Below are 26323 nucleotides of genomic sequence, written 5' to 3'. Positions count from 1 at the left end.
ATATGACCATATAATGAAATAACCACTTAAGGAATGAGGTAATCTATGTGCAATGTAATATGAAAGGATGTTAAAACGTTTTGTCATAAACAAGCTATAAAGTAGAATTCAATTTTGCAAAATAGTAATAATGTGAGTATATGTGTAGAAAAAATCATAAAAGAATTTATACCAGAATATATATCAATGATAATCCCTGGAGCAGTGCTATCTGATAGAACTTTCTTTTTTTTTTTTTTTTTTTTTTGATACGGAGTTCGTCGCTCTGTCGGGCCCAGGCTGGAATGCAGTGCCGCGATCTCAGGGCTCACTGCAAGCTCCGCCTCCCGGGCTCACGCCATTCTCCTGCCCGCTCCCGATAGGGCTGGCGGACTACAGGGCGCCCGACCACCTCGGCCCGGCTAGCTTTTTTTTGTGTTTTTTGTTTAGAGACAGGGTTTCACCGTGTTAGGCCAGGGATGGTCTTGATCTCCTGACTTCGTGATCCGCCCGTCATCGGCCTCCCAAAGTGCTGGGATTACAGGCTTGGCCACAGCCGCTCCGGCCGATAGAACTTTCTATGATGATGGAACAGTTCTGTTTCTAGATTGTCCAACAGAGTAACATGTGAAATGTGGCTAGCGTGACTGAGAAAATAAATTTAAAATTTTATTTAATTTTAATTAACTTAAATTTGAATAATGTGCCTACTTGCTACTGTATTGAACAGTATAGCAGAAAGTAAGATTAATCCTAAGGGGGACTCTCGTTTTCAGGATTACTTACATTTTATAATAAGACTATATTACATATAAACATATCTACATTTATGTATGTATATATATGTATTTTTTATCTATAGAGGTTGCCTTGTCTCACAATTATGTCTACTTGTCTTCTTCATACTCCAAATATAACTTCATTGAAAGTACACATGAAAACCATTAATAATTCAAGTAATAGTCTTTTCCTCTCAACTTACTCAAGATATACATACGTATGTATATACCCACACACACACACTTTTTTTTTTTTTTTTTTAAAGATAGGATCTTGCTCTGTCATCTAGGCTGGAGTGCAGTGGTACAATCTCAGCTCACTGCAACCTCTGCCTCCCAGGCTCAAGCAATCCTCCCACCACAGCCTCTTGAGTAGCTGGGATTACAGGCACCCACCATCACGCCAGGCTAATTTTTATATATGTAGTAGAGACAGGGTTTCACCATATCGGCCAGGCTCAAACTCCTAGCCTCAAGTAATCTGCCCGTCTCAGCCTCCCAAAGTACTGGCATTATAGGCGTGAGCTACTGCTCCCAGCCTCAACTTATTTAAAATATTTAAAACTATTAGTTTTCTTAAAATTTTCATAAAAATAAATACAAGACATTAAAAGACTACCCCTGCATCAGTGCCATAACCCTAATGTAGGTAAGCTATTTTGCTTCTGTGATATTATTATCATTGTGGACCAATAAAGCTATCGCAGTGGTTCTGAAGTAAAAGATTGGAATTCATTCACTGATAAAGTCAGGTTAACAATTTTAGAGAAAAATTCATAATCATTTTCTTAAATACGACTAATTTAAAATGAACCTCCTCAGATATAACAATGATTTATGATTTTTAAAAACGGTTAATTCAAACAATAAACAATAATGTACTATGTAAAAATAATTTGACCACAGATTCTTATGGAATGTCAAAATGAAAAAAAAAACCCACAATAACATACTACAAGACATTTTTTTAAACAAGCATTAAAAGTACCTATTATATATTAATGAGTTATCCACTAGTCATAATTTTCAGATATGCAGAACTCCACAAAAGCATATTTTAGATATTTTATGGATTTAGAAAGTACAGACTGACTTTTGTTAAAAATAAAAATCTCTCACACTGTTCTGGCTTTTAAACTTTAACACCAAACTGTGCTTATACAGCAATCACAAATAAAAGCTGATGTAAATTCAGTATTACAATGAAGGTTAGAGGGACTATATCTGAAAAGTAGATATTTGAGGCATCAATATATATAGTGCAGCTTAAGGAGCCTGGGAAAGATTTAGGAAATATTGAGGCAATGAGAAATTTTACCTTGTGAGGTTTTAAAAAATAATTAACCATTACTAAAAAAAAAGAAAAGCCCATGAAATAAAATCAGATAGTATTATTTAATTGCTTATTAAGATTATTTATAATCAATGCTATATTTGGACCTAAAAACATGAAAAAATAACCACCCTAAAATGAAAATATATTTCTTACATTTATAGGATAATCACTGACTAGAACTTAACGTTTCCACTCACTTATACATCCTAATGTATAGGCAGAGACTTGAAATTTGAAAAACATTTCCATGTTGATTATTCTATAGATGTGAACTTTTTAGTGCAAATGTTGATTATGCTATAGATGTGAACTTTTTATACTGGCTAAAAGTCAAAACATGCTAGATTGAAACTTAAAAAACAAAAAAAATCAGTGTTTTAGTACAGAAAAAGGAAAGTATCAATGGGGTCTCCGCTTTCCACTGCATATAGTATTATGAATGACTACAGCCTCTATCATTTCAAGTTTTCTTCTTGAAACTGACAGTCATGGTCTCAGTAACTATTCCAATAGTCTCAATGGTCTCAGTAACTATTACCAAGGTCATTGATGCAAGAAATACTTATTAAGAACTTACTATTATGTGTTGATATTTTTAAACATTTTATAGCTATACCTTTTGCTATTTTATACACAAATATAAAAAATTATGTTAATTTAGGAGGCAGGTCAGGCGTGGTGGCTCACTCCCGTAATCCCAGCACTTTGGGAGGCCAAGGTGGGTGGATCACCTGAGGTCAGGAGTTCGAGACCAGTCTGGCCAACATGGTGAAAGCCTGTCTCTACTAAAAATACAAAAATCAGCAGGGCGTGGTAGCACACGTCTGTAATCCCAGCTACTTGGGAGGCTGAGGCAGGAGAATTGCTTGTACCCAGGAGGGAGAGGTTGCAGTGAGCCAAGTTTGCGCCACTGTACTCCAGCCTCGGTGACAGAGTGAGACTTTGTCTAAGAAAAAAAAAAAAAAAAAGGAGGCTGAGGCAGGAGGATCATTTGAGCCCAGGAGTTTGGAACCAGCCTGGGCAACACAGCAAAACCGTCTCTACAAAAAAATTAAAACCAAAATTAGCTGGGTGTGGTGGCACACGTTTGTAGTCCTAGCTACCTCCTCAGAAGGCAGAGGCAGTAGGATTGCTTGAGCCCAAGGGTTCAAGGTAATAGTGAGCTATGATCACACCACTGCACTCCAGCCTGGGTGACAGAGTAAGAGACCCTGTCTCTAAATAAATGAATAAATAAAATTTAAAAGTGAAAAGCTTTTCTTTTTGCCCTATTTTTTGATCCCCAACTAAAAGGTAATTATATCTAGAAAGACAGAACTAAACTATTTGCTTTAGGTGGGTTACGGATAATATACTGAGTTCAAAAAAGGTGATCTAGAAACCTACAAACTTTAGAGTTGTGTTTAGGTGAATACAAAAATGAATATGCTCAGTCCTTTTTTGGTTTGTTTTCCTTTAGTACAGTTTCTTACTATTTCATGTGTTAATGCTGCTAATTTATTTTTTATTTTTTTAATTTTTTTTTAGAGATGGGTTCCCACTATGTTGCCCGGGCTGGTCTCAAACTCCTGGGCTAAAGTGATTCTCCCATCTCGGCCTCCCAAAGTGCTGGGATTACATGCGTGAGCCACAACGCCCAGCCAATGATGCAAATTCAAAATTACTTATGTAAATCCAAACACACAGAAATATTTCATCAAGTTAATAATTTATATTTTCTCTGAACATAACATATACTCTCAGCTGATTGATTTTACAAGAGCTGTTCCAGTTTACAATTCACACTAAGTTTATTACCTGGCAGCATTTAGTGTAAAAGCTGTGACCTACGGAGGCTAACAGAATTACAGTGTTTAGGTATAAAAATACAAGCAGCCAGACTCTCGTGTTTATGGCCAGCATGACTATGACTTATGAAAAGCACTAATTAGCAGTACCAAGTTCTCAGAGTTCTTCATCATTCATTCATTCAACAAATACTTACTAGCTGCCCACAATTTATCAGGAATTGGGTTAAGTGCTAGGGCTAAGATAGTGAGTTAATATGCCCAGTACCTATCTCTCCTCTAGGAGGATAGACAGTAACAAAAATAAAATGATAAAAGACAAAATGTAAAACTGCATTTGTGATATGTGCCACAAAGAAGGGTATGTGTTACTTTGAGAACCAACAATGGTGGATGTGACTTAGGGAGGTCAGGAAAGCCTTCCCTGAAGAAATGAGGTTTAGGCTGAGAGCTAAATGATGAACAGGAGTTAAGAAGGTGAAAATAGAAGGGAGAAATTGTTCGAGAGAGAACAGTTTATGCAAGATTCCAGGAAGGATGATCAGAAGAAAGCAATCAGAGCTATAGCAATGAGAATGAGAGAGAAGATAGTTCAGGTAGAGATAGGGTCTATGAAGGACCTTGTGGGCTGGCTATAGTAGGGATTTTGATCTTGGCCTAAGAGCGAGGGAGAGCCCCTAAAGGCTTTATAGGGAAAGGGGATGTGGTCAGATTTACATTTTTTTTTTCAAGCCATTGAGGTATGCACAACAGACTAAAGAGACACCAAAGCAGGCAACCATAGTTGTCCAAATAAGAGATAACAGAGTTCGGCCGGGCGCGGTGGCTCACGCCTGTAATCCCAGCACTTTGGGAGGCCGAGACGAGCGGATCACAAGGTCAGGAGATGGAGACCATCCTGGCAAACACGGTGAAACCCCGTTTCTACTAAAAATACAAAAAAATTAGCCAGGCGTGGTGGTGGGCGCCTGTAGTCCCAGCTTCTCGCGAGGCTGAGGCAGGAGAATGGCGTGAACCCGGGAGGCGGAGCTTGCAGTGAGCTGAGATCCCGTCACTGCACTCCAGCCTGGGAGACAGAGCGAGACTCTGTCTCAAAAAAAAAAAAAAAAAAAAAAAAAAGAGAGATAACAGAGTTCTTCCTGGTTGTAATGGTAAAAGTAACAAAAGGAAAAAATCTATTAGCAGGGAGTAAGAAGCAACATATATAAATATTACTTTGGCCAACAGGAAAATCCATTTTTAGGATACTGCCGATGTGACCACTACAGATAAAACGTTAAAGCTTTTTGTAAGTTTTATAGTACAGTGTCAGTTAATTCCCTTTTAATCTGTTTTTTAGTGCTTTATGGGTATACATAGGCCTGTACTTTTCACATTTATATACAGGCCCTATACAGTTAATGATTACGTTTATCAATGCCACCCTGGTACCTGTATCATTTCTCTAGTCTATCATTAGCAACAAATAATATATATTTAGTGCCCACTGTAAATGGGATCATGCCAGCCTTTAGAGTTGTAAAGAAACATTAGAAATAGTCCTCATCTTCAAAAAAGCACATATTCTAGCTAAATAGACAGGGCTTAGCCCAAAAAGCAAATAAATCACTAGGTCTTCTGCAGCCTACTACAAGGTTTCATTTTGCCACTATTATAAATGGCTTTTAGTAAGTTTCAAAGCATGTGTGGTTTATTGTAGTCATTCTGAAGTATTAGCACTTTAAGAAGGGTTTGGCTGCTTTTTAAATGAGAAGAGTCGAATAGAGACTGACTTTTGCCAGGAGAGATTCTGAGAAGATGAATTAGATTTAAAGTAATAGAAGAAAAGAAAGCAAAGATGACTGAAGAATACATCTGTAAGCAAAACAAACAGGTCACAAATGAATATATACAGAATGTTTACATTTTTCAAAAGTTCCAAAGCTAAGCAAAACCAATTCACATTGTTTAGGAGTACAGAGTAAGTGGGTTATAAATATAAAGAAAAGTAAGAAAATAATCACCATAAAAATCAGAATAGTGGATACTCCTAAGGGGAGGGAGAGGGTTCTGACTGAAGAGGACATAAAGAGGGGCTTTTGGGATGCTGGCAGTATTCTATTTCTTGACCTGGGTGGTGTTTTTACATAGAGATTTACATTTAAATTCTTTCTTAAGCTATATATTAAAATATATATGTATATTGTGTATACTTCTTTATGTATACTTATGATACAAACGCTTTGTAAACAAGAGGGTCTGTGACTAAAGAAGACAGAACTTTGGGCCTTAAATGCTATCCTGACTACACACTAACATGGGAGTGTTAACTAGGAAATTAGCACCCTTTCCAGCCAAAACAATCTTTTATCGTATTTAATGACAAAATACACTTCAGTGGGAGCCAAGTTATTGATGGCAGTGAGGGAAGCAGAAGTAATGGTAGGGCTGAGCATAGACACAACGGTTAAGAAACAGTTTAGAGAAAATCCAGGATGAAGATTTGGCTAGAAGCAAAAGGACAAAGTAAAGATGCAATTCATAAAATCTCATTTGGAAGGACAACTAAAGATAAGCCCTATCCAGATGGCAGAACATAAAGGACGACTTAAAAGGAAGAGGCAATACTGTTTGATTACAAAGAAATTATTTGATTACAAGTTTGGAGAAGTAGGCAATAATTAGTACTTAACTTATTATTTGTTTTAATGGACTATTATGCTTAAGGAAGTATCTGTTACTTTAATAAAGCAACTAAGGTTATCAAGATTAAATTAAATAACTATATATTCTGGCCGGGCACGGTGGCTCACGCCTGTAATCCCAGCACTTTGGGGAGGCTGAGGCGGGTGGATCACCTGAGGTCGGGAATTCGAGACCAGCCTGACCAACATGGTAAAACCCCCTCTCTACAAAAATACAAAAATTAGCTTGGCATGATGGCGGGTGCCTGTAATCCCAGCTACTCAGGAGGCTGAGGTTGGAGAATTACTTGAACTTGGGAGGTGGAGGTTGTAGTGAGCCGAGATTGCGCCACCACATTCCAGCCTGGGCGACAGAGCAAGACTCCTTAAAAAGCAAGACTGTCTTAAAAACAACAACAACAACAAAAAACAGGGCCCGGCGCAATGGCTCACACCTGTAATCCCACCACTTTGGGAGGCCGAGGTGGGCAGATCATGAGGTCAGGAGTTCAAGACCAGCCTGGCCAACATGGTGAAACCCGGTCTCTACTAAAAATACAAAAATAAGCTGGGCATGGTGGTACATGCCTGTAATCCCAGCTACTCGGAAGGCTGAGGCAGGAGAATTGTTTGAACCGGGATCCAGGAGGTGGAGGTTGCAGTGAGCCGAGATCGTGCCACTGTACTCCAGCCTGGGCTACAGAGCGAGACACTTGTCTCAAACAAACAAACAATTATATTTTATGTAATGAATTTCAGGTGAATAAGCTGTTAAAATTTTGGCTATTTGTTTTTCTCATCAGAAGACAGTCACATTCTTGTAACTAAAACTGATTCCCGGGGGACAGCCTTGTACCCCTTAACCGAAAATACTGACTTGACATGATTGCCACTAAAAATCATAGTTAGTTCCTTTCTCTGAATAGTTGTCTGTTCACCTGTTTATCTGTCTATCCATCTATCCATCCATCCATCCATCCATCCACCCAGCCACCCAGTATTTATCAAATTCCTACTACTGTTTTTAGGTAGTAAGCATATACTAGTTCTTGAGAATATAACGATGAACAAGATAGACATAACCCCTGTCCTCATGACACTTGTCATTTAGGGAAAAAGACATATATAAAGCAAAAAATCATATATGTAATTGTTTTATTACAGCTGTGATAAATGCAACAAAATATAAGCACAAAATGTTATGAAATCATAACGTATTGATTTAGGGGTGGAGGCTTGAAGAGTAAAGGGTATCTTGCAAAAGTAACACTTCAGGTAAAACTTGTAGGATGAACTGACAGGGATGGGGATGTAATGTGCAGAGTTTCCTAGGTGGGGGGAATAGCATATACAAGGCTCTGAGGCAGGAAAGAACTTAGCATACAGTGGAAATGCACAAAACTCAACTTCAAGCTCTTAACTTTTTTTTTTTTTTTTTTTTTTTTGAGACATAGTCTCACTCTGTTGCCTAGGCTGGAGTGCAATGGCACTATCTCGGCTCACTGCAAGCTCCACCTCCCGGGTTCATGCCATTCTCCTGCCTCAGCCTCCTGAGTAACTGGGACTACAGGCGCCCGCCACCACGCCTGGCTAATTTTTTTTTTTTTTTTTTTTTTTTTTTGTGGAGATGGGGTTTCACTGTGTTAGCCAGGATGGTCTTGATCTCCTGACCTCATGATCTGCCCACCTCGGTCTTCCAAAGTGGTGGGATTACAGGCATGAGCCACCACGCCTGACCAAAGCTCTTAACTTTCTTATACTACTTTAATAGGTGAGTCAGTTGATATAAATACCACTGAATTGAATAAAGCCTAGGATTCTGGAACTGGCTTTTCAGCAATGACTATTTGCTTCTACTGTAGATATCATTTAATTTATAGAAAAATCACTGAAACCAAGCTTATTTTACGAGCAATAGCTATGTATACAGAACATGTTGAGTTCAAAATTTATTTTATTTTAGTTTTTTGTAGAGACGGGGTCTTGCTATGTTGCCTAGGCTGGTCTTGAACTCCTGACCTCAAGCGATCCTCCCACCTTGGTCTTGCAAAGTGCTAGGATTACAGGTGTGAGTCACCATGCCAGGCCTAGAGTCCAACCTTTCTTAATCTGATCTATCTAAACAACTCTTTTAAGTACTTACAAAATAAACTGCGCCAAAACTTCCATGTCCAATTTCATGCAAACCAATAAAAAGTTCCTCAGGATCATCTTTGTAGAATAGATCGGCAATCTCTGGGTCCTTCAGCACCCCTTTACGCATGATGGCCAGTAGAGCAGGCACTCTGCTTTTTGATATCACAGTTAGCTTTATTTCTCATTGACAATTTTTTTTGGGGGGGCGTAAATCTTCAGTACCTGTAGAAAAATAAGATTTGCCATTAAATTATTTCTAACACGTTTTACTTGATGGCAATACAAATACATGCAAATATTAAAAAGCCTCTTGATCTCACAACTCAATAACAAAAGGACAAAAAAACCCAAATAAAGAATGGACAACGGCCAGGCACAGTGGCTCATGCCCGTAATCCCAGCACTTTGGGAGGCTGAGGCAGGCAGATCACCTGAGGTCGGGAGTTTGAGACCAGCCTGACCAACATGGAGAAACCCCATCTCTACTAAAAATACAAAAAATTAGCCGAGTGTGGTGGCGCATGCCTGTAATCCCAGCTGCTTGGGAGGCTGAGGCAGGAGAATCACTTGAACCTGATTCAACCTGGGAGGCGGAGGTTGCGGTGAACCAAGATTGCGCCACTGCACTCAAGCCTGGGTAACAAGAGCGAAACTCTGTCACAAAAAAAAAAAAAAAAAGGACATAGGATTTGAATAGACATTTCTCCAAAAAGATACACAAATGACCATTAACATATGATAAGATCCTCAAACATCATTAGTTATTAGAGAAACGAAAATTAAAACCACAGTGAGATACATTGCATACTCACTAGGATAGTGATAGTCAAAAAGTAAGATAAGTATTCATGAAAATGCTGAGAAGTAGAACCCTCCAACACTACTGGTGGCTGTGCCATTTTAGAAACAGCCCTGCAGTTCATAACAAACTTAAATATCGAGTTACCATTTGACCCAGTTTCCACACCTGAGAGAAATGAAAACATATGTTCACACAAAAACTTGTGCACAAATGTTCATAGCACCATTATTCATAATAACCAGAAGGTGGAAAAAGCCCAAATGTCCATTAACTGGTGGAAGAATAAACAAAATGTGGTATATCCATATAATGGAATATTATTCAGCAATAAAAAGGAATGAAGTATTGGTACAGGCTGCAACATGAATGAATCTTGTAAAAATTATGCCAAATGAAAGTAGCAGTCACAAAAGACCACATATTGTATGATTCCATACACATACACACACACACACATATAATTTCCAGAATAGGCAAATCTATAAAGACAGAAAGTAGATTATTGGTTACTTAGAGATGGGGGGTTTGGAGGGTGATAACTAAAAGGTACAGGCTTTCTTTTCAGGGTGATGAAAATGTCCTAAAATTGACTGTGGTGATGACTGCATAACTGTGACTATACTAAAAATCATTCAATTATACATTTTAAGTGAGTGAAGGGTATAGAATGTAAATTATATTATAGAGATATTACTAAAATTCATTTCGGTGTAATTAATGTTGAAATAATAATGGTTGGTATTTAATAATTGATACTATGTGCCAGACAGCACTAAATCCTTACATATATTATCTCCTTTAATCCCTACAATAGCTTCATAATATAATGACTTTATTATCTTAATTTTATAGAACCAGCTAAGACTTTCATGGGCTAAACTACTTCCACATGGTCAGAAAGCCAGTATTTGTCAGGACCGCAATTAAAACTCAGATCTAACAGCAAAGCCCATGCTCTTGATTGACATGTGGTATATTCATATAGAAATACAGGCAATTAAACAATTCTTTACTGACTACTAGAAGAAATTACTATCACTTGTAGGCTAGGCTAAATGCCCATGTAAAGAGGCAAGCTATTCTGCTGCTACATAAAACATTCTGAAATCAAAGTTTCTATTAATAAAAGGGTATCATTTTGACATGTTCATATTGATCTGCCAATAGTTACATACATTTATTTGACATAGATTTATTTTTTGAAAAATATAGAAATGTTAAAATCATCTATATTTTCATTTTAAATAACCTCTGCCCTCATACCCAGATAATCATTTATTTATGCCAACATTTCAACTTATCACAGGATAGTCTGTATTTCTTCCTTGACCAGCTAGATAACCAAGATAGAAATTTGGCTTTGGTCAATAAAACTATTTTTCAAAACATGGGCCAGTGGGTCTCATGCTAGGAGAAGAGGAAAAAGAAAGTAATTAATTAAAGAAGTAAAACTGATAGTAATAAGAGGTATTTTTTTCTTGAGACACAGCAGCCATAGGTGACAACATACATTACTTCATAGAGTTAGTCTAGTCATTTCACTAGTATACATAGATCATCAACCTAAGGATCTACTCCTTTCCCCAACTCATTCTTTCATTCAACAAATACTGTTGAATGTTCACTATCTGCCATACCCTGTACTGAGTTTTGGAGGTAGAAGGGGATGTGGTCCCTGTCCTTAAAGGGCTTAGGAGTCAAATGGACTTATAGACACTAAATTATAAGGACACAAATGGTAAAATGGTTGCAACTGATTGGATTATGAGGGGAAAGCAATTATTTTTTAATATAAGGATATTATAGGGTGACCCAGACTGTTTTGACTTAGACGTGAAAAGCATGCCTTTTAGGGAAAATAAAATTAGTTCCTTCAATATGAATTGTACGGGAGAGCTGGAAGGAGAACACATGAAGCTGGTGTTGAGCCAAGAAAAACTGCAAAAGGCCCTTTAAACCATATTAAGAAGTTTAGACTTTATCCTGAGGGAAAGGGAAACCACTGAAGGTTTATATGGGAAAAAGGATCCCTCCGCCAACAAAGCACCTGTCCTAGGCAGTCATCCTGCCAATCCATGGATGCCAATAATCAAGCATGAAGTTACTACATCAATACTACTGGGAAAGTAACTGAAATCCAGCTATTTGTCAATCAGGTGAAGGAAAGCACAAAATAAGAACTCAAAAAGTGGCCGAGAGTGGCGGCTCACGCTTGTAATCCCAGCAATTTGGGAGGCCAAGGCAGGTACATCATGAGGTCATGAGGTCAAGAGATCAAGACCATCCTGGTCAACATGGTAAAACCCCATCTCTACTAAAAATATACAAAAATTAGCTGGGTGTGGTGGTGTTCCTGTGGCCCCAGCTACTAGGGAGGCTGAGGCAGGAGAATTGCTTGAACCCGGGAAGCGGAGGTTGTAGTGAGCCGAGATCATGCCACTGTACTCAAGCCTGTTGAGGACAGAGTGAGATTCCATCTCAAAAAACAAAAAGTTCAAAAAGTGTTTTGATTTTATTGCTTATGTCTGAGAACAACAAAAAAAGACACAATGGATTAAATCAAAGATACGCCTTTTGGAGACTATGCATAAAACGCAAATTATGAGACTGTGTTTAAGAAAACCAAAAGATCTATGAACTAAACTTATGATAATTAAAATATTTTCAATCACCAAAACACATTATAAACTTTAGAATATTTTGGCTTCCATGTGAATAAAGCTAAGTGCTATGGATTTGGGGGAAAACACGGATTACAGACTAAAATCATTTTATGAAGAAATAAATATTTAAATGTAAAATGAGACCATAAAAACTTGTAGAATAAATTACACGTGAATATTTAATTACTTAGCAAGATACCAGAGGCAAACCCATAAACTAAAAATCAATAAGCTTGACTATATATAATTAATAACTTCTTTATCTTAAACATGTAATGAAGGGAATTCTGCTTCTAGCCAAGATGGAGTAACAGGGGCTGGATTTATTACCTGCCACCGGGAACAATTAAAACACCGGACAAGGCCGGGCACGGTGGCTCATGTCTGTAATCCTAGCACTTTGGAAAGCCGAAGTGGGCAGGTGGCTTGAGCCCAGGAGTTCGAGACCAGCTGGGGCAACAATCTGCATCTCTATAAAAGATACAAAACCTTAGCAGCTGGCTATGGTGGTGTACGCCTGTAGTCCCAGCTACTCAGGATGCTGAGGTGGAGGGACCACTGGAGCCCGGAGGTCAAAGTTGCAGTGAGTCAAAATCATGCCACTGCACTCCAGCGCAGGCAACAGAATAAGACCCTATCTCAAAAAACAAACAAACAAAAAAACATTGGATAGAACATATAAATGATGGTATTTGAAGACAATGGATATCAGGCAAAGAAAGACAATGATCCCTGACAGAAGACAAGCAAATGATGTAAGCCATCAAATGTTTGAGCTTAAGGCTCCGGGAGAATTTCTAGGCCATGGTGCCAAGAGGGGAAATCCAGTTAGAGCCTGGTGAACTCCCTGAGTTGAGGAGACAAAGATGATAGTCTGGGTTGACCAAGGTGGGTAGAGTTGCCAAGTAGAAGAGAGCAGCACAGAAACGGGATATGGAGATTTGCATAGGGTTCCCCTCAAGTCTTCAGCTGAGCACTGATTAGTGTATGCATATGAGAAAGCTACCTTAGACCAGGGGAAAAAACGATCTGAAAGGAATAGAGACTGCAGTACCTACAGCTCAAAAAGGGCTGTGAATAGCACTCGTTCCCCCTAGCCAGGATAAAAAATCTCATAATTCACAGAGCATTCTGGAGGCTACTCACAAGAGTCTTGCCTTCATAGTAGGGACCCTAGACTAAATGCTGGTCTGTGATGCCTAACAAATTTTATTTTATCTGTTTTTTATTTGTGAGACAGGGTCTTGCTCTGTTGCCCAGGCTGGAGTGCAAGGGTACAATCACGGCTCATTGCAGCCTCAACCTCCTGGACTCAAGCGATCCTCCCGGCTCTGCCTCCCAAAGTGCTGGGATTACAGGCATGACCAAATGTGCCTGGCTCTAACAAATTTTGAAAGCAAGACCTAAAAGGATGAAATTATTTCCAAGTAACTTAACTGTGTTCCAGAACAAAGTCCAAGGATACTTAAAGGAATATAAAATATCCAGTATCTAAAAGGTAAAATTCACAATATCTAACACTCCACAAAAAATTACCAGGTATGCAGAAAAGCAGGCAAATATAATTCATAATGAGGAGAAAAATAATTGAAACCAAACCATAATTGATATAGATGATATATGTTAAAATTAGTGGTCAAGGACATTAAAACATTTAATATAGTTGTATTCCATACAGTGAAAAGGTTGGGGAAAATATCAAACATGTAAAGCAGACACAGACAAAATATAAAGCAGAGACAGATTCAAAGTAAACCCTTATTTTATGCATATATATATATGTATTCATTTTGAGATGGAGTCTCGTTCTGTCGCCCAGGCTGGAGTGCAGTGGTGCAATCTCAGCTCACTGCAACCTCTGCCGCCCAGGTTTAAGCAGTTCTCCTGCCTCAGTCTCCCAAGTAGCTGGAATTACAGGCATGCACCACCACATCCAGCTAATTTTTGTATTTTTAGTAGAGACAGGGTTTCACCATGTTGACCAGGCTGGTCTCAAACTTCTGACCTCAAGTTATCCACCCGCCTCGGCTTCCCAAAGTCCTGAGATTACAAGTGCGAGCCACCACACCTGACCCTCAAATTAGACCTTTAGAGGTGAAAGCTACAATGTCTGAGATTTAAAAATCCTCTGCATGGGAAGCATAGCAGAGGAGACTGCCAAAAAAGGGGCTACTGAACTTGAAGACACAACAACAGAAACTATCCAAAATAAAACAGAAAAAAGACTAACAACAACAACAACAACAAAAAACAAAAAACAAAAAAACCAAACCTGTGACAAAGAACAAAAAGAAACCAAAACAGTGAGCTGTGGAACATCTTCAAGTGGCCTACTGTATGTCTAAGTGGAGCCCCTGAAGGGGAGGAAAGATATCAGGACAGAAAAAATTATTTGAGGAAGTAATAGTGGAGAAAATTATGAATTTGATGAAAAGTATAAACCCACAGATCCAAGAAGGTCTCTGAACCTCAAGCACAAGAAATACGAAGAAAATTATATCAAGGTACATCATAATAAACTGCTCAAAACTTGTGATAAAGAGAAAATCATAAAAGTAACCAGAGAAAAAAGGCATGTTAAATATAGAATCAGGAAGGAGGCAAGGATGTTTACTAACAACACTTACATTCAACATTGTGCTGGGGCTGGGTGTGATGTCTCATGTCTGTAATCCTAATGCTTTGGGAGGCCAAGGCGGGAGGATGACTTGAGACCAGGAGTTTGAGACCAGCCTGACCAATATAGCAAGATCCTCTCTCTTTACAACACCAAACCAAACCAAACAAAAACATTGTGCCAGATGCCGTACAGGTGCAGTAAACAAAAAAGAAACAAAAAAGCATAAAGACTGAAAAGGAAGAAGTAAGACTTTTTACTGTCAAACAACATAATCATCTGTAAAAAAATTCAATGGGATCTACAAAAGCTACTAGAACTTATTAGTTTATTAAAAAGTACAGAAGATCAATGCATAAAATGATTACATTTCTTTTTTATTTTTTTGCGACAGAGTCTCACTCTGCCCTCTGTCACCTGGGCTGGAGTGCAGTGGCACGATCTTGGCTTACTGGAACCTCTGCCTCCCGGGTTCTAGCAATTCTCGTGCCTCAGTTACCCAAGTAGCTAGGATTACATGCATGCACCACCATGTCTGGCTAATTTTTATATTTTCAGTAGAGACAGGATTTTGCCACGTTGGCCAGGCTGGTCTCAAATTCCTGGCCTCAAGCGATCCACACACCTTGGCCTCCCAAAGTGCTGGGATGACAGGTGTGAGCCACTGTGCCTGGCCTGAAATGATTATGTCTCTGTGTATGAATAAATGAAAATCAAGGCCGGGCATGGTGGCTCATGTCTGTAATCCTACCACTTCGGGAGGCTAAGGCAGGTGGATCAAGAGGTCAGGAGTTCATGACCAGCTGGCCAAGATGGTGAAACCCCGTCTCTATTAAAAGTACAAATAATTAGCCAGGCATGGTGGTGGGTGCCTGTAGTCCCAGCTACTTGGGAGGCTGAGGCAGAGAACTGCTTGAACCTGGGAGGTGGAGGTTGCAGTGAGCTGAGATCGTGCCACTGCACTCCAGCTGGGGCGACAGGGCGAGACTCCATCTCAAAAAAAAGGAAAAAGAAAATCAAATTTAAATATCATAGTAGCATAAAAAATGTGAAATAGGGCCGGGTGCAGTGGCTCACGCCTATAATCCCAGCACTTTGGGAGGCTGAGGTGGGTGGATCATTTGAGGTCGGGAGTTCGAGACCAGCCTGGCCAACGTGGGGAAACCCTGTCTCCACTAAAAATACAAAAATTAGCCAGGTGTGGTGTCACATGCCTGTAATCCCAGTTACTTGGGAGGCTGAGGCAGCAGAATCGCTTGAAACTGGGAGGCAGAAGTTGTAGTGAGCTGAGATCGTGTCACTGCACTCCAGCCTGGGTGACAGAGCAAAACTCCATCTCGAAAAGAAAAAAAAAAGGAAAATACTTAGGGATAAATCCAACAAATGATATATAAGACCTGTACACTGAAAATGACAAAATAATAATGACATAAAGACATAATGAAGGGATATACAGTGTTTATAAATCAGAAGACTCAACATTTTTCTTTAGAAATAGAAGTTGAGAAGTTTAATCTAAAATTCATATGAGAATTCAAAGGACCCAGAATAACCAAAGCAACTTTGAAAAAGGAGGAGGACAAAGTTGGAGAGCTAGTATAAAATAATCTCAAACTTTATTATAAAGTTACAGTTATCAAGACTGTGCATTACTGGCACAGAGATAGACAAATGGCAATCCGTGAAGAAATAATTGTCTTCAATGAATGGTACTGGAAAAATTGCATGCAAATATGCAAGAAAACAGATATATTTGGTCCATACTAACAACCTGTATAAAAACTGATTCCAAATAGATTATAGAATTAAATGCAAATCTACAATAATAAAACTTTTAGAAGAAGGTACAGGAGAAAATATTTGTGACCCCGGATTAGATAAAAATTTCTTAGTTAATAACCCAAAGCACAATCCATCAAAGGAAAAATTCATAAATTAACAATGTCTGCTTTTTGAAAGATACTTGAGAAAATCAAAAGACAAGCAACATATTGGGAGAAAATCTTTGCAAATTATGTCTCATAATGGGACCCCTGGATCCAGAAAACATAAAGAATTGTCAAAACTTAATAATAAGAAAATAAGAAAACCCAAATTTTTTAATGGACAAAAGATTTGAACACAAGCACTTTACCAAGTGAGATGGATGGATGGCAAAAGAAAGATGCATACTATCACTACTCATTAGGGAGATGCAAATTAAAACCCATGTGAGGTGGGCAGATCACCTGAGGTCTGGAGTTCAAGACCAGCCTGGCCAACATGGTGAAACCTCATCTCTACCACAATACATAAATTAGTCGTGTGTGGTGGTCAGCGCCTGTAATCCCAGCTACTTGGGAGGTTAAGGTAGGAGAATCACTTGAACCCGGGAGGTGGAGGTTGCAGTGAGCCAAGATTGCACCATTGCACTCTAGTCTGGGCAACAAGAGCGAAACTCTGTCTCAAAACTCAGTCTTTTTAATGTTAGCCATTAACATATGGAGTGACTGTAACTTTCATACACTGCTGGTGGGAATGTAAAATGGTAAAACACTTTGGAAAACATTGGGGAGTTTCTTAAAAAGTTAAACATACACCTATCATATGATGTAGCCATTATACTCAAGTATTTACCCAAGAAAAATGAAAGCATACATCAATACAAAGCCCTGTATGCAAATGTTCACAGTAGCTTTAATAGCCAAAATTGGAAACAACCCAAATGTACCTCAACAAATAAATGGATAATCTGTGATGAATACAACGGACTGTAACTCAGCAATAAAATAAACTATAGATATACACTACAATATGAATGAATCTCAAATAATTATGCCGTGTAAAACAAGTCAGACAAAAATAGTACATACTTTATGATTTCATTTATATGGAATTCTAGAAACTGCAAACTAATTTAAAGAGATAGAAATCACATCAAATGTTACCTGGGGGATGCGGGTGGCAATGGCAGGTAAAAGGAGTAGGTAGGAGGGGTTAAAAGGGGCATGATGAGGCTTTTGAGAGTGATAGTGGATATGTTTATTTCCACTATGTTGGTGGTTTCATAGATATATACCTGTCAAAACAAATTATGCTCTTTAAATATGTTCACATTATTGTTGTAGAAAGATGTAATGTACCAAACTGAAATGAGTCTTGGTGTGGTAGATCATGCTTGTAATCCCAGCACTTGGGAGGCAGAAGCAGGAGGATCATTTGAGGTCAGGAGTTCCAGGCCAGCCTTGCCAACATTGTAAAACCCTGTCTCTACTAAAAACACAAAAATCAGCTGGGTGTGGTGGCACACGCCTATAATCCCAGCTACTTGGGAGCCTAAAGTGGGAGAATTCCTTTAACCCGGGAGGCAGAAGTTGCAGTGAGCCATCATCGTGCCACTTCACTCTGGACTGGGAAACAGAGCGAGACTCCATCTCAAAGGAAAAAAAAAAAAAAAAAAAAAGAAATTAAAAGAAGTAGAGAAAATTTTTGCAAAATATTTGCCAGTTAAAAGCTATTCAGGGCCAGGCGCGGTGGCTCACATCTGTAATCCCAGCACTTTGGGAGCTGAGGAGGGCAGATCACGGGGTCAGGAGTTCGAGACCAGCCTGGCCAACATGGTGAAACCTCGTCTCTACTAAAAATACAAAAATTAGCCGGGCATGGTGGCGCTCACCTGTAATCCTAGCCACTCAGGAGGCTGAGGCAGGAGAATTGCTTGAACCCAGGTGGTGGAGGTTGTAGTGAGCTGAGGTCGCGCCACCACTCCACTCCACTCCAGCCTGGACAGAATGAAACACCGTCTCAGGAAGAAAAAAAAAAAAGCTATTCTGAATATCAGAAGGGTAAACACACACACACACATACACTTACCTACAAACTCAAAAGAGATAGGTAGGAAATTAAAAAAAAAAACCAGTAGTGTCCATTTAAAATATGAAACATGTAACTTCACTAATGATCAAATAAGTAAAAACGGAAATAATATGACACCTCATTTCACCGACCAAATTGGCAAAATAAGAGGAAAAAAGATACTTTTTTTTTGGTAAGGGTATAAGGAAATAGTTTTTTATACATTGCTTGAAGAATAGGATGGGTATGCCCTTTGACCTAGTAATACACTTTTGGGAATTCATACAAGGCAGTTTCTTGTTTGTTTGTTTTGTTTTAGCAAAAGAGGCGAGGCATAATTAGGGAAAGCACAGAGGGAATACGACAGTGCATATGGGAAACGTGACTTCTTTGACCCATAAGTTTGGGTTTCTTTGTAGCTTGTGTTTTATCTGAAATTAGGTGTTGAAATTTTGGGTAATTTTTTATTTCCTTCTTTTTGTTTCTATGTATTTTCTAAAACATTTTTTTCAAAGTCTATTACTTCTGTAATTAGAAGAAAAGTGATACAAAACCTTTTAGGTAATTTCAAATCTAACTATAAAGTACTGCAAAAAAAAAAATCGCAATATATATATTTCCAGAAAATAATTTGACAATAGGAATCAAGAAAGTTTAAGTAAGCTCATTTCTTTTAACCAAATAATTCTCCATATTGTAAACTATAACTGAGAAGAAAAAAAATTGTAGGAAATAAATAGAAGCTCAAAGATTATTATTTTTATTTTATTTTATTTATTTTTTTTGAGACGGAGTTTCGCTCTTGTTGCCCAGGCTGGAGTGCAATGCATGATCTCAGGTCACCACAACCTCCACCTCCTGGGTTCAAGAGATTCTCCTGCCTCAGCCTCCCCAGTAGCTGGGACTACAGACATGCGCCACCATGCCCGGCTAATCTTTTTTTTTTTTTGCATTTTTAGTAGAGACGGGCCTTCTCCATTTTGATCAGGCTGGTCTCAAACTCCTGACCTCAGGTGATCCACCCGCCTTGGCCTCCCAAAGTGCTGGGATTACAGGCGTGAGCCACCGTGCCTGGCCAAAGATTTTTATAAAAGAATATTTTATCCCAATTTTATTAATATTTTTACTTTCCCTTTTATTTTTCTTTCAAAGATAAAAATTCATCCAAAAACCCAGAAAATATTATTTTTTTCCATTTCTTAGGAGAAAGCTAAGTTGTATGGACAATACCTTTTTGTGTGTGGCACAAAATATTCCATATTGCTCGGATTCATTTTAGCAGCAATCTTCCTTTTTCTCTTTTATAACTTCAGTCCTTTGTATTTATGATGCAACCTATGGAAAAAGAAGAACAAAATACATAATTACCAGCAAAATTAAAGAATCAATAATTGCTCATGTGGTATTTTTACATATTTACAAATGTAATATTACAAAGTTAAAATTTTATCTTCATCTGTTAGTGGATGGCAAATTTAAAAGGTAAGATGCTCAAAACAAAGACGTAAACTACTCTTCCACAGGCAGTATCTGGGAAACAAATGTGTTGTTAGATTTAAGAATCTATATTGAGGCTTCCACTGGTTTGTTTGTGTCCAGGGTAACCTAATAGAGGCTACCAGTAGACAGCACTAATCTGATAGCATGCGGTAATGCTACCGATTCTCTGTCAGTAAGGCTTCTATTTTGAATTGCTTTTCCAATAGACATGATGATTAGCATTGATTACTCTACCTTTCCTTTCCTAGGCTCTCCTATAACCAATCTTCCACATTTTCCGGGTGATGATGATGATTATTTTTTTTTTTGAGACGGAGTCTCGCTCTGTTGCCCAGGCTGGAGTGCAGTGGCGTGATCTCAGCTCACTGCAACCTCCACCTCCCAGGTTCAAGCAATTCTCCTGCCTCAGTCTCCCGAGTAGTGGGATTATAGGCGTCTGCCACTACGCCTGGCTAATGTTTGTATTTTCAGTAGAGATGGGGTTTCACCATGTTGGCCAGGCTGGTCTTGAACTCCTGATCTCAAGTGACCCGCCCACCTTGGCCTCCCAAAGTGCTGGGATTATAGGCATGAGCATGATTATTTTTAAATTATCTATTAAAGAAGTACATGCCCAATGTAAAAACCTGGGAAATACACACTATTAAGAAAAAATTCCGGCACCTATAATCCCAGCTACTCACAAGGGTGAGGCAGCAGAATCGCTTGAACCCGGGAGGCAGAGGTTGCAGTTAGCCAAGATCGCACCACTGCACTCCAGCCTGGGCAACAGAGTGACACTCAAAAAAAAAAAAAAAAAAAAAAAAAAGGGAAGAAAAAAATCCATAATCCTATCCAGGCAAAACTCCATTAACAATCTGGCATACTTTTCTCCATGCACGTATTTATTTCTGCCTGCATTTTTAAAATGCAGCTAAGATCACATTATATGTATAATTTCATAGTTCACCTCTTTTATCTAACCCTATGACTATTTTGCCATGTCACCAAATACTGTTCACAAAGGTCATTTTAATGACTGCTTAATGTCTGTCTTATGGAAGAGCTGTAATTCATTCACAACCATTTCTCCACAATCAGAAACCAAGGCTATATTCAACCTTGTGTTGAACTATTGAAAATTATCGTGTCTGGAAGATCTTGGTGCCTATTACTTATCTACATTTTGGGGGCTTTCTTGAGAATGGCTTTCTAGAAGTAGAATTATTGGGTCAAAGAATATAACAATTTAAAACCTACATCTATTGGAATAATTTTTAGATGCTTGACTAGCATTGTAGATGAAGGCCTTACAGGAAAAAACTAGAAAAAAACTATGGACTTCCGTTTTCACATTTTTCTTGCTGAGAATATCCCACTCTTGTCTCATGCCTATACTTATAAACTGAACGTTTTCATTATTTTTGTTACTCCTTCCAATTCTGTCTGTGGCTGTGGAATGCTTTAGATTAATTGGTAGCTAAAACTTGCTTGAATTCAGCATCACATTTCACCTAACCTCTAAACAATCAATAACTGCAATGTTTGCATGTCTACTCTGCTAATGTAGTCTGACTATAGCACCAATAAACTAAAATATTCCTTATGACATCATATGAACACTAGTTGCTAAATTTCTAAGAAAGTAGTTTCAGCCGGGTGCGGTGGCTCATGTCTGTAATCCTAGCACTTTGGGAGGCCAAGGCGGGTGGATCACCTGAGGTCAGGAGTTCGAGACCAGCCTGACCAACATGGAGAAACCCCGTCTCTACTAAAAATACAAAATTAGCCAGGTGCGGTGGCACATGGTAATCCCAGCTACTCGGGCAGCTGAGGCAGGAGAATCGCTTGAACCTGGGAGGCGGAGATTGCAGTGAGCCGAGATCACACCATTGCACTCCAGCCTGGCAACAAGAGCAAAACTCCATCTCAGAAAAAATAAAGTAGTTTCAAATAAGGTATCTTACAAATCAGGAAACATTCATTCCTATAAAATAGTTTTCTTTCTTTCTTTCCCTACCTCCCTCCCTTCCTTCTTTCTTTCTCTCTTTCTCTCTCTCTGTCTCTCTCTCTCCCTCTCTCCTTTCTTTTTTTAGTTTTTGAGACAGAGTCTGGCTCTGTCGCCCAGGCTGGAGCGCAGTGGCAAGATTTCAGCTCACTGCAACCTTCCCAGGTTCAAACGATTCTCATGCCTCAGCCTCCTGAGTAGCTGGAATGACAGGTTCATGCCACCATGCTGGGCTAATTATCCTCTCTCTAAATAGTTACTAACTCTTTTTTAATAATTAATTTTTTTTTCCTCCCTCCCCCTTTTTTTTTTTTTTTTTTTTTTTTTTTGAGACTCAGGCTGGAGTGCAGTGATACAATCTTGGCTCACTGCAACCTCTGCCTTCCGGGTTCAAGCGACTCTCCTGCCTCAGCCTTCCAAGTAGCTGGGATTACAGGCATGTGCCACCACGCCTAATTTTGCATTTTTAGTAGAGATGGGGTTTTGTTATATTGGCCAGGCTGGTCTCGAACTCCTTACTTGAGATGACCCACCTGCCTTGGCCTTCCAAAGTGCTGGGATTACAGGCGTGAGCCAGTGCGCCCGGCCCACTTTTACATAATTTTCTTAAAATGCATGCATACTCTCTTCATCTTTGGTTGCCAAGCTCTATATATGTTCTAAAATTATCTAAGACTTCTAGGAATTAAGCCTTCTCAGTTTTATCTTTTCTTTGTTTGCTTTTCTGCTACAATATTACATTGCTATTGAGGCTGAAGACAGTATTCCTGAAGTTCATCCATTAAACCTAAAGGATATTTTCAATTTTCTTCCATTTTACTACCCCCACTTCCTTCTTTATAAATGTCTCTTGGATCCCATGAAACTGTCTTCTGTTTTTCCAAATTATTCTGGTTACACTTCCTCTTCTTTCTGATGTCTAAATGAATGTGTTCCTCTAAGGATTTCCCAAGTCCCCTGTGTGACTGCAAGCTGCTATCTTAATTTCTGCCCATTTAATGGTTTTAAGTAATACTGTGTCACTAGACAGTACTGACAATTATTCTAAGCCCCAGTCCCATATTTTCAAATATCTATTTGGCTTCTCCCCTAAATGGCTCACATACACCTCCCATTAACTCTGTTCTCTTTCCCCGTCCCTTACATTCAATTAATCCCCAATTTCTGCTTCAAATATTTCTTTTGGCCTGTTTTTCCATTTCTCTGGCATCATATGCTCTCTCCTTTTCTCCTCCTCTTACAGCCTCTATCTTTTCTGGAATTTGAAAAACACTATTACCATAATCATCTTTCTAAAGCATGGTTCAGATAATATCATAGCTCTGCTCAAAATCCTTCAAAATCTCACTACTTATTATGGGATAAAGAATAATAATAATAATAATAATAATTTTACCTAATGAACATTCAAAGCTGGCTTCAAACCACTAGTCTAACCTAAATTTTTAAACTTTATAAAATCAGGAAAAAATAAATTCCATTCAGTTACATTTTTATATATACTTTGTATTTCATTTCTCACTTGGTCTTTGTCCAAGTTGTTTCCTCTGCTTATAAGGCCCAAATCCCAACTATTCTCACAGTCCAGTTCAATGTCACCTCTATAAAACCTACTATTTTCTCCCTTTGCTTCAGTTTTCAACACACATAGTACTCTAAAACTGGATGGCAAGTGCTTCTTCAGAGAAGGATAATTGTCTAAGTCCACATTTGGATTAATCATAGTAACCCCTGACAGTTTTAAAAATAAAAACAGCATTATTGAAATATAATTCACCTACATACACTCCACCCATTTAAAGTGTACAATTCAGTGGTTTTTAGGATATTCACAGATATGTACAACCATTACCAACCAGTTATTTTTAGAACATTTTCATCACCATACATACACACACAAAACCATACCCTTTAGCTATTACCCCACCCTCGCCCCACCCCATTTCCTCCATTCCTAAGCAATTTACTAACATACTTTCCATCTTTATAGATTTCCTTGTTCTGGGAATTAACAATCAAACAATATGTGGTCTTTCATGACTGGCTTTTTTCACTCAGCATGTTTTCAAATCCAACGCATAGCATGAATCAGTATTTCTTTTTATTACCAGATAATAGTCCATTGTATGGATATATCACATTTTATCAGGTGATGGACATTTGGACTGCCTTACCTTTTGGCCATTATGAATAGTGCTACTACAATTATTCATGTATAAGTTTTTATGCAGATATATGTTTTCATTTTTCTTGAGCATATACCTACGAGTGGAAATGCTGGGCCCTACGGCTTCTTTAAGTAGCAGATATTCCATAAAAATCTGATGAAATCACATTCCCTTTTCCATTTCAATCTTAGAATTAAAATGATCATTCAAATTAATCCTTTCCCCAAAAGATAAACAAGAACATTTTTTCTTCTAAGAGGATAAGATGAAATAACAGGCATAAAATAAGTTTTTCCCTCTTCCTTGACCTCCTGCAACCTCAAGTATTACATTTATAGTGAGAATGCAGAACTGCGCCAAGAATGTAGTATTTCAGGTTTTAGGCCCTTGGGCCAAATAAACAATCCAACTAGCTTGGAGTAGAAGATTTCATCAGAGATGTGCAATTGAAATAATTATCTTCACAAACACTTCTTTATTCTAAGAAATGGAAACCTTCTAACAATGGTAATCAAGTAAATTATTTCTCACAGACATTCTAACTTAGCATAAGAAAGAACACTGGTGGCGCATGCCTGTAGTCCCAGCTACTTGGGAGGCTGAGGCATGAGAATCACTTGAGCCCAGGAGGCAGAGGTTGCAGTGAGCCGAGTCACTCACGCCACTGCACTCCAGCCTGGGTGACAGAGCAAGACTCCATTAAAAAAAAATGAGAAAGAAAGAGAGAGGGAAAGAAAGAGAGAGGGAAAGAAAGAGAGAGGGAAAGAAAGAGAAAGCGAAAGAAAAGAAAAGAAAAGGAAAGGAAAGAAAAGAGAAAGAAAGAAAGAAAGATAGAAAGAAAAGAAAGAAAGAAGGAAAGAAAGAAGGAAGGAAGGAAGGAAGGAAGGAAGGAAGAAAGAAAATGAGTTAATGGGTGCAGCACACCAACATGGCACATGTATACATATGTAACAAACCTGCACATTGTGCACATGTACCCTAGAACTTAAAGTATAATAATAATATAATTAAAAAAAAAGAGAAAGAAAGAAAGGAAGAAAGAAAGAAAGAAAGAAACACTTGATAGAGAGTGGAAATATAAATATTTTAAATAATTTTTCCGTTCCCAGAAACTTCAAGAAAGATGACTCATGGAAGATCTTAGTTGTGTTTCAATATTTTTCTCAACAATAATGTTCTTCTCAACAATGTTTTTCTCTAGCAGCACTATCCTGGAGCCAGTGAATTTGAAAACTCCACAATATTTCAGTATTAATAAAGTAAATAAGAATTAGAATGTTTCATACTGGAAAGAATTTTAAAGATACATCATTTCAACTCCTTTCTTTTTATATTCAATCTCAGAAAAGTGAAGCATCACATGACACCTATGTGGCAGCATTATCCCCAAATGAAAATCCCGGACTTCTGGCCAGGTGCAGTGGCTCACGCCTGTAATCCTAGTACTTTGGGAGGCCGAGATGGGAGTGTTGCTTGAGTCCAGGAGTTCGAGAACAGCCTGGGCAACACAGTGAGACCCCCGTCTCTATGAAATAAAATACAAAATAATAATTAGCTGGGCGTGGTAGCACGTGCCTGTAGTCCCAGCTACTTGGGTGTTGAGGTGGGAGGACTGCTTGAGTCCAGGAAGCTGAGGCTACAGTGAGCTGAGATTGTGCCACTGCACTCCAACCTGGGTGACAAAGTAAAACTCTGTCTGAAAAAAAAAAAAAATTCAGGACTTCTGATTTTCCATTACAGGAAACATTCTCCTGAACCATGCTGCCCTAAGTCACACTTTATTATTTTGGAGGGTAATCAAGAAAATTTTAAATTTAATGTAAGATTGAACTTCTGTTATTATTCCTCCCAAGGATCTCAGAACACTTAAATATATGGTGCTAGATTCGGTTCTTATGGGACTGCAGAGTAAACAAATTTGAGGGCCTGTTTAAGAAAAAAACAGAAGGCCGGGCGCGGTGGCTCAAGCCTGTAATCCCAGCACTTTGGGAGGCCGAGACGGGCGGATCACGAGGTCAGGAGATCGAGACCATCCTGGCTAATACGGTGAAACCCCGTCTCTACTAAAAAAT

General features: G+C 38.6%; 1 protein-coding gene across 4 annotated transcripts in view; it reads right to left on the bottom strand.

The window, feature by feature from the left end:
- Positions 1-26323, bottom strand: part of TAOK3 (TAO kinase 3) — a 249497-nt gene that overhangs the window by 107188 nt on the left and 115986 nt on the right. For all 4 annotated transcript variants that reach the window (XM_017887864.1, XM_017887867.1, XM_017887865.1 and 1 more), the window contains 2 exons: positions 19827-19931; positions 8688-8902 (listed from right to left, as the gene is read on the bottom strand). In XM_017887864.1, coding sequence (XP_017743353.1) covers positions 8688-8807 — 120 coding nt within the window. In that variant the 5' untranslated portion in view covers positions 8808-8902; positions 19827-19931. The remainder of the gene's footprint in view (positions 1-8687; positions 8903-19826; positions 19932-26323) is intronic.

Source organism: Rhinopithecus bieti, unplaced genomic scaffold, assembly GCF_001698545.2.
Source record: "Rhinopithecus bieti isolate Rb0 unplaced genomic scaffold, ASM169854v2 scaffold_17010, whole genome shotgun sequence".
In the NCBI taxonomy this organism is placed as follows: Eukaryota; Metazoa; Chordata; class Mammalia; order Primates; family Cercopithecidae; genus Rhinopithecus; species Rhinopithecus bieti.
This window is presented reverse-complemented; position numbering and strand designations above follow the sequence as displayed.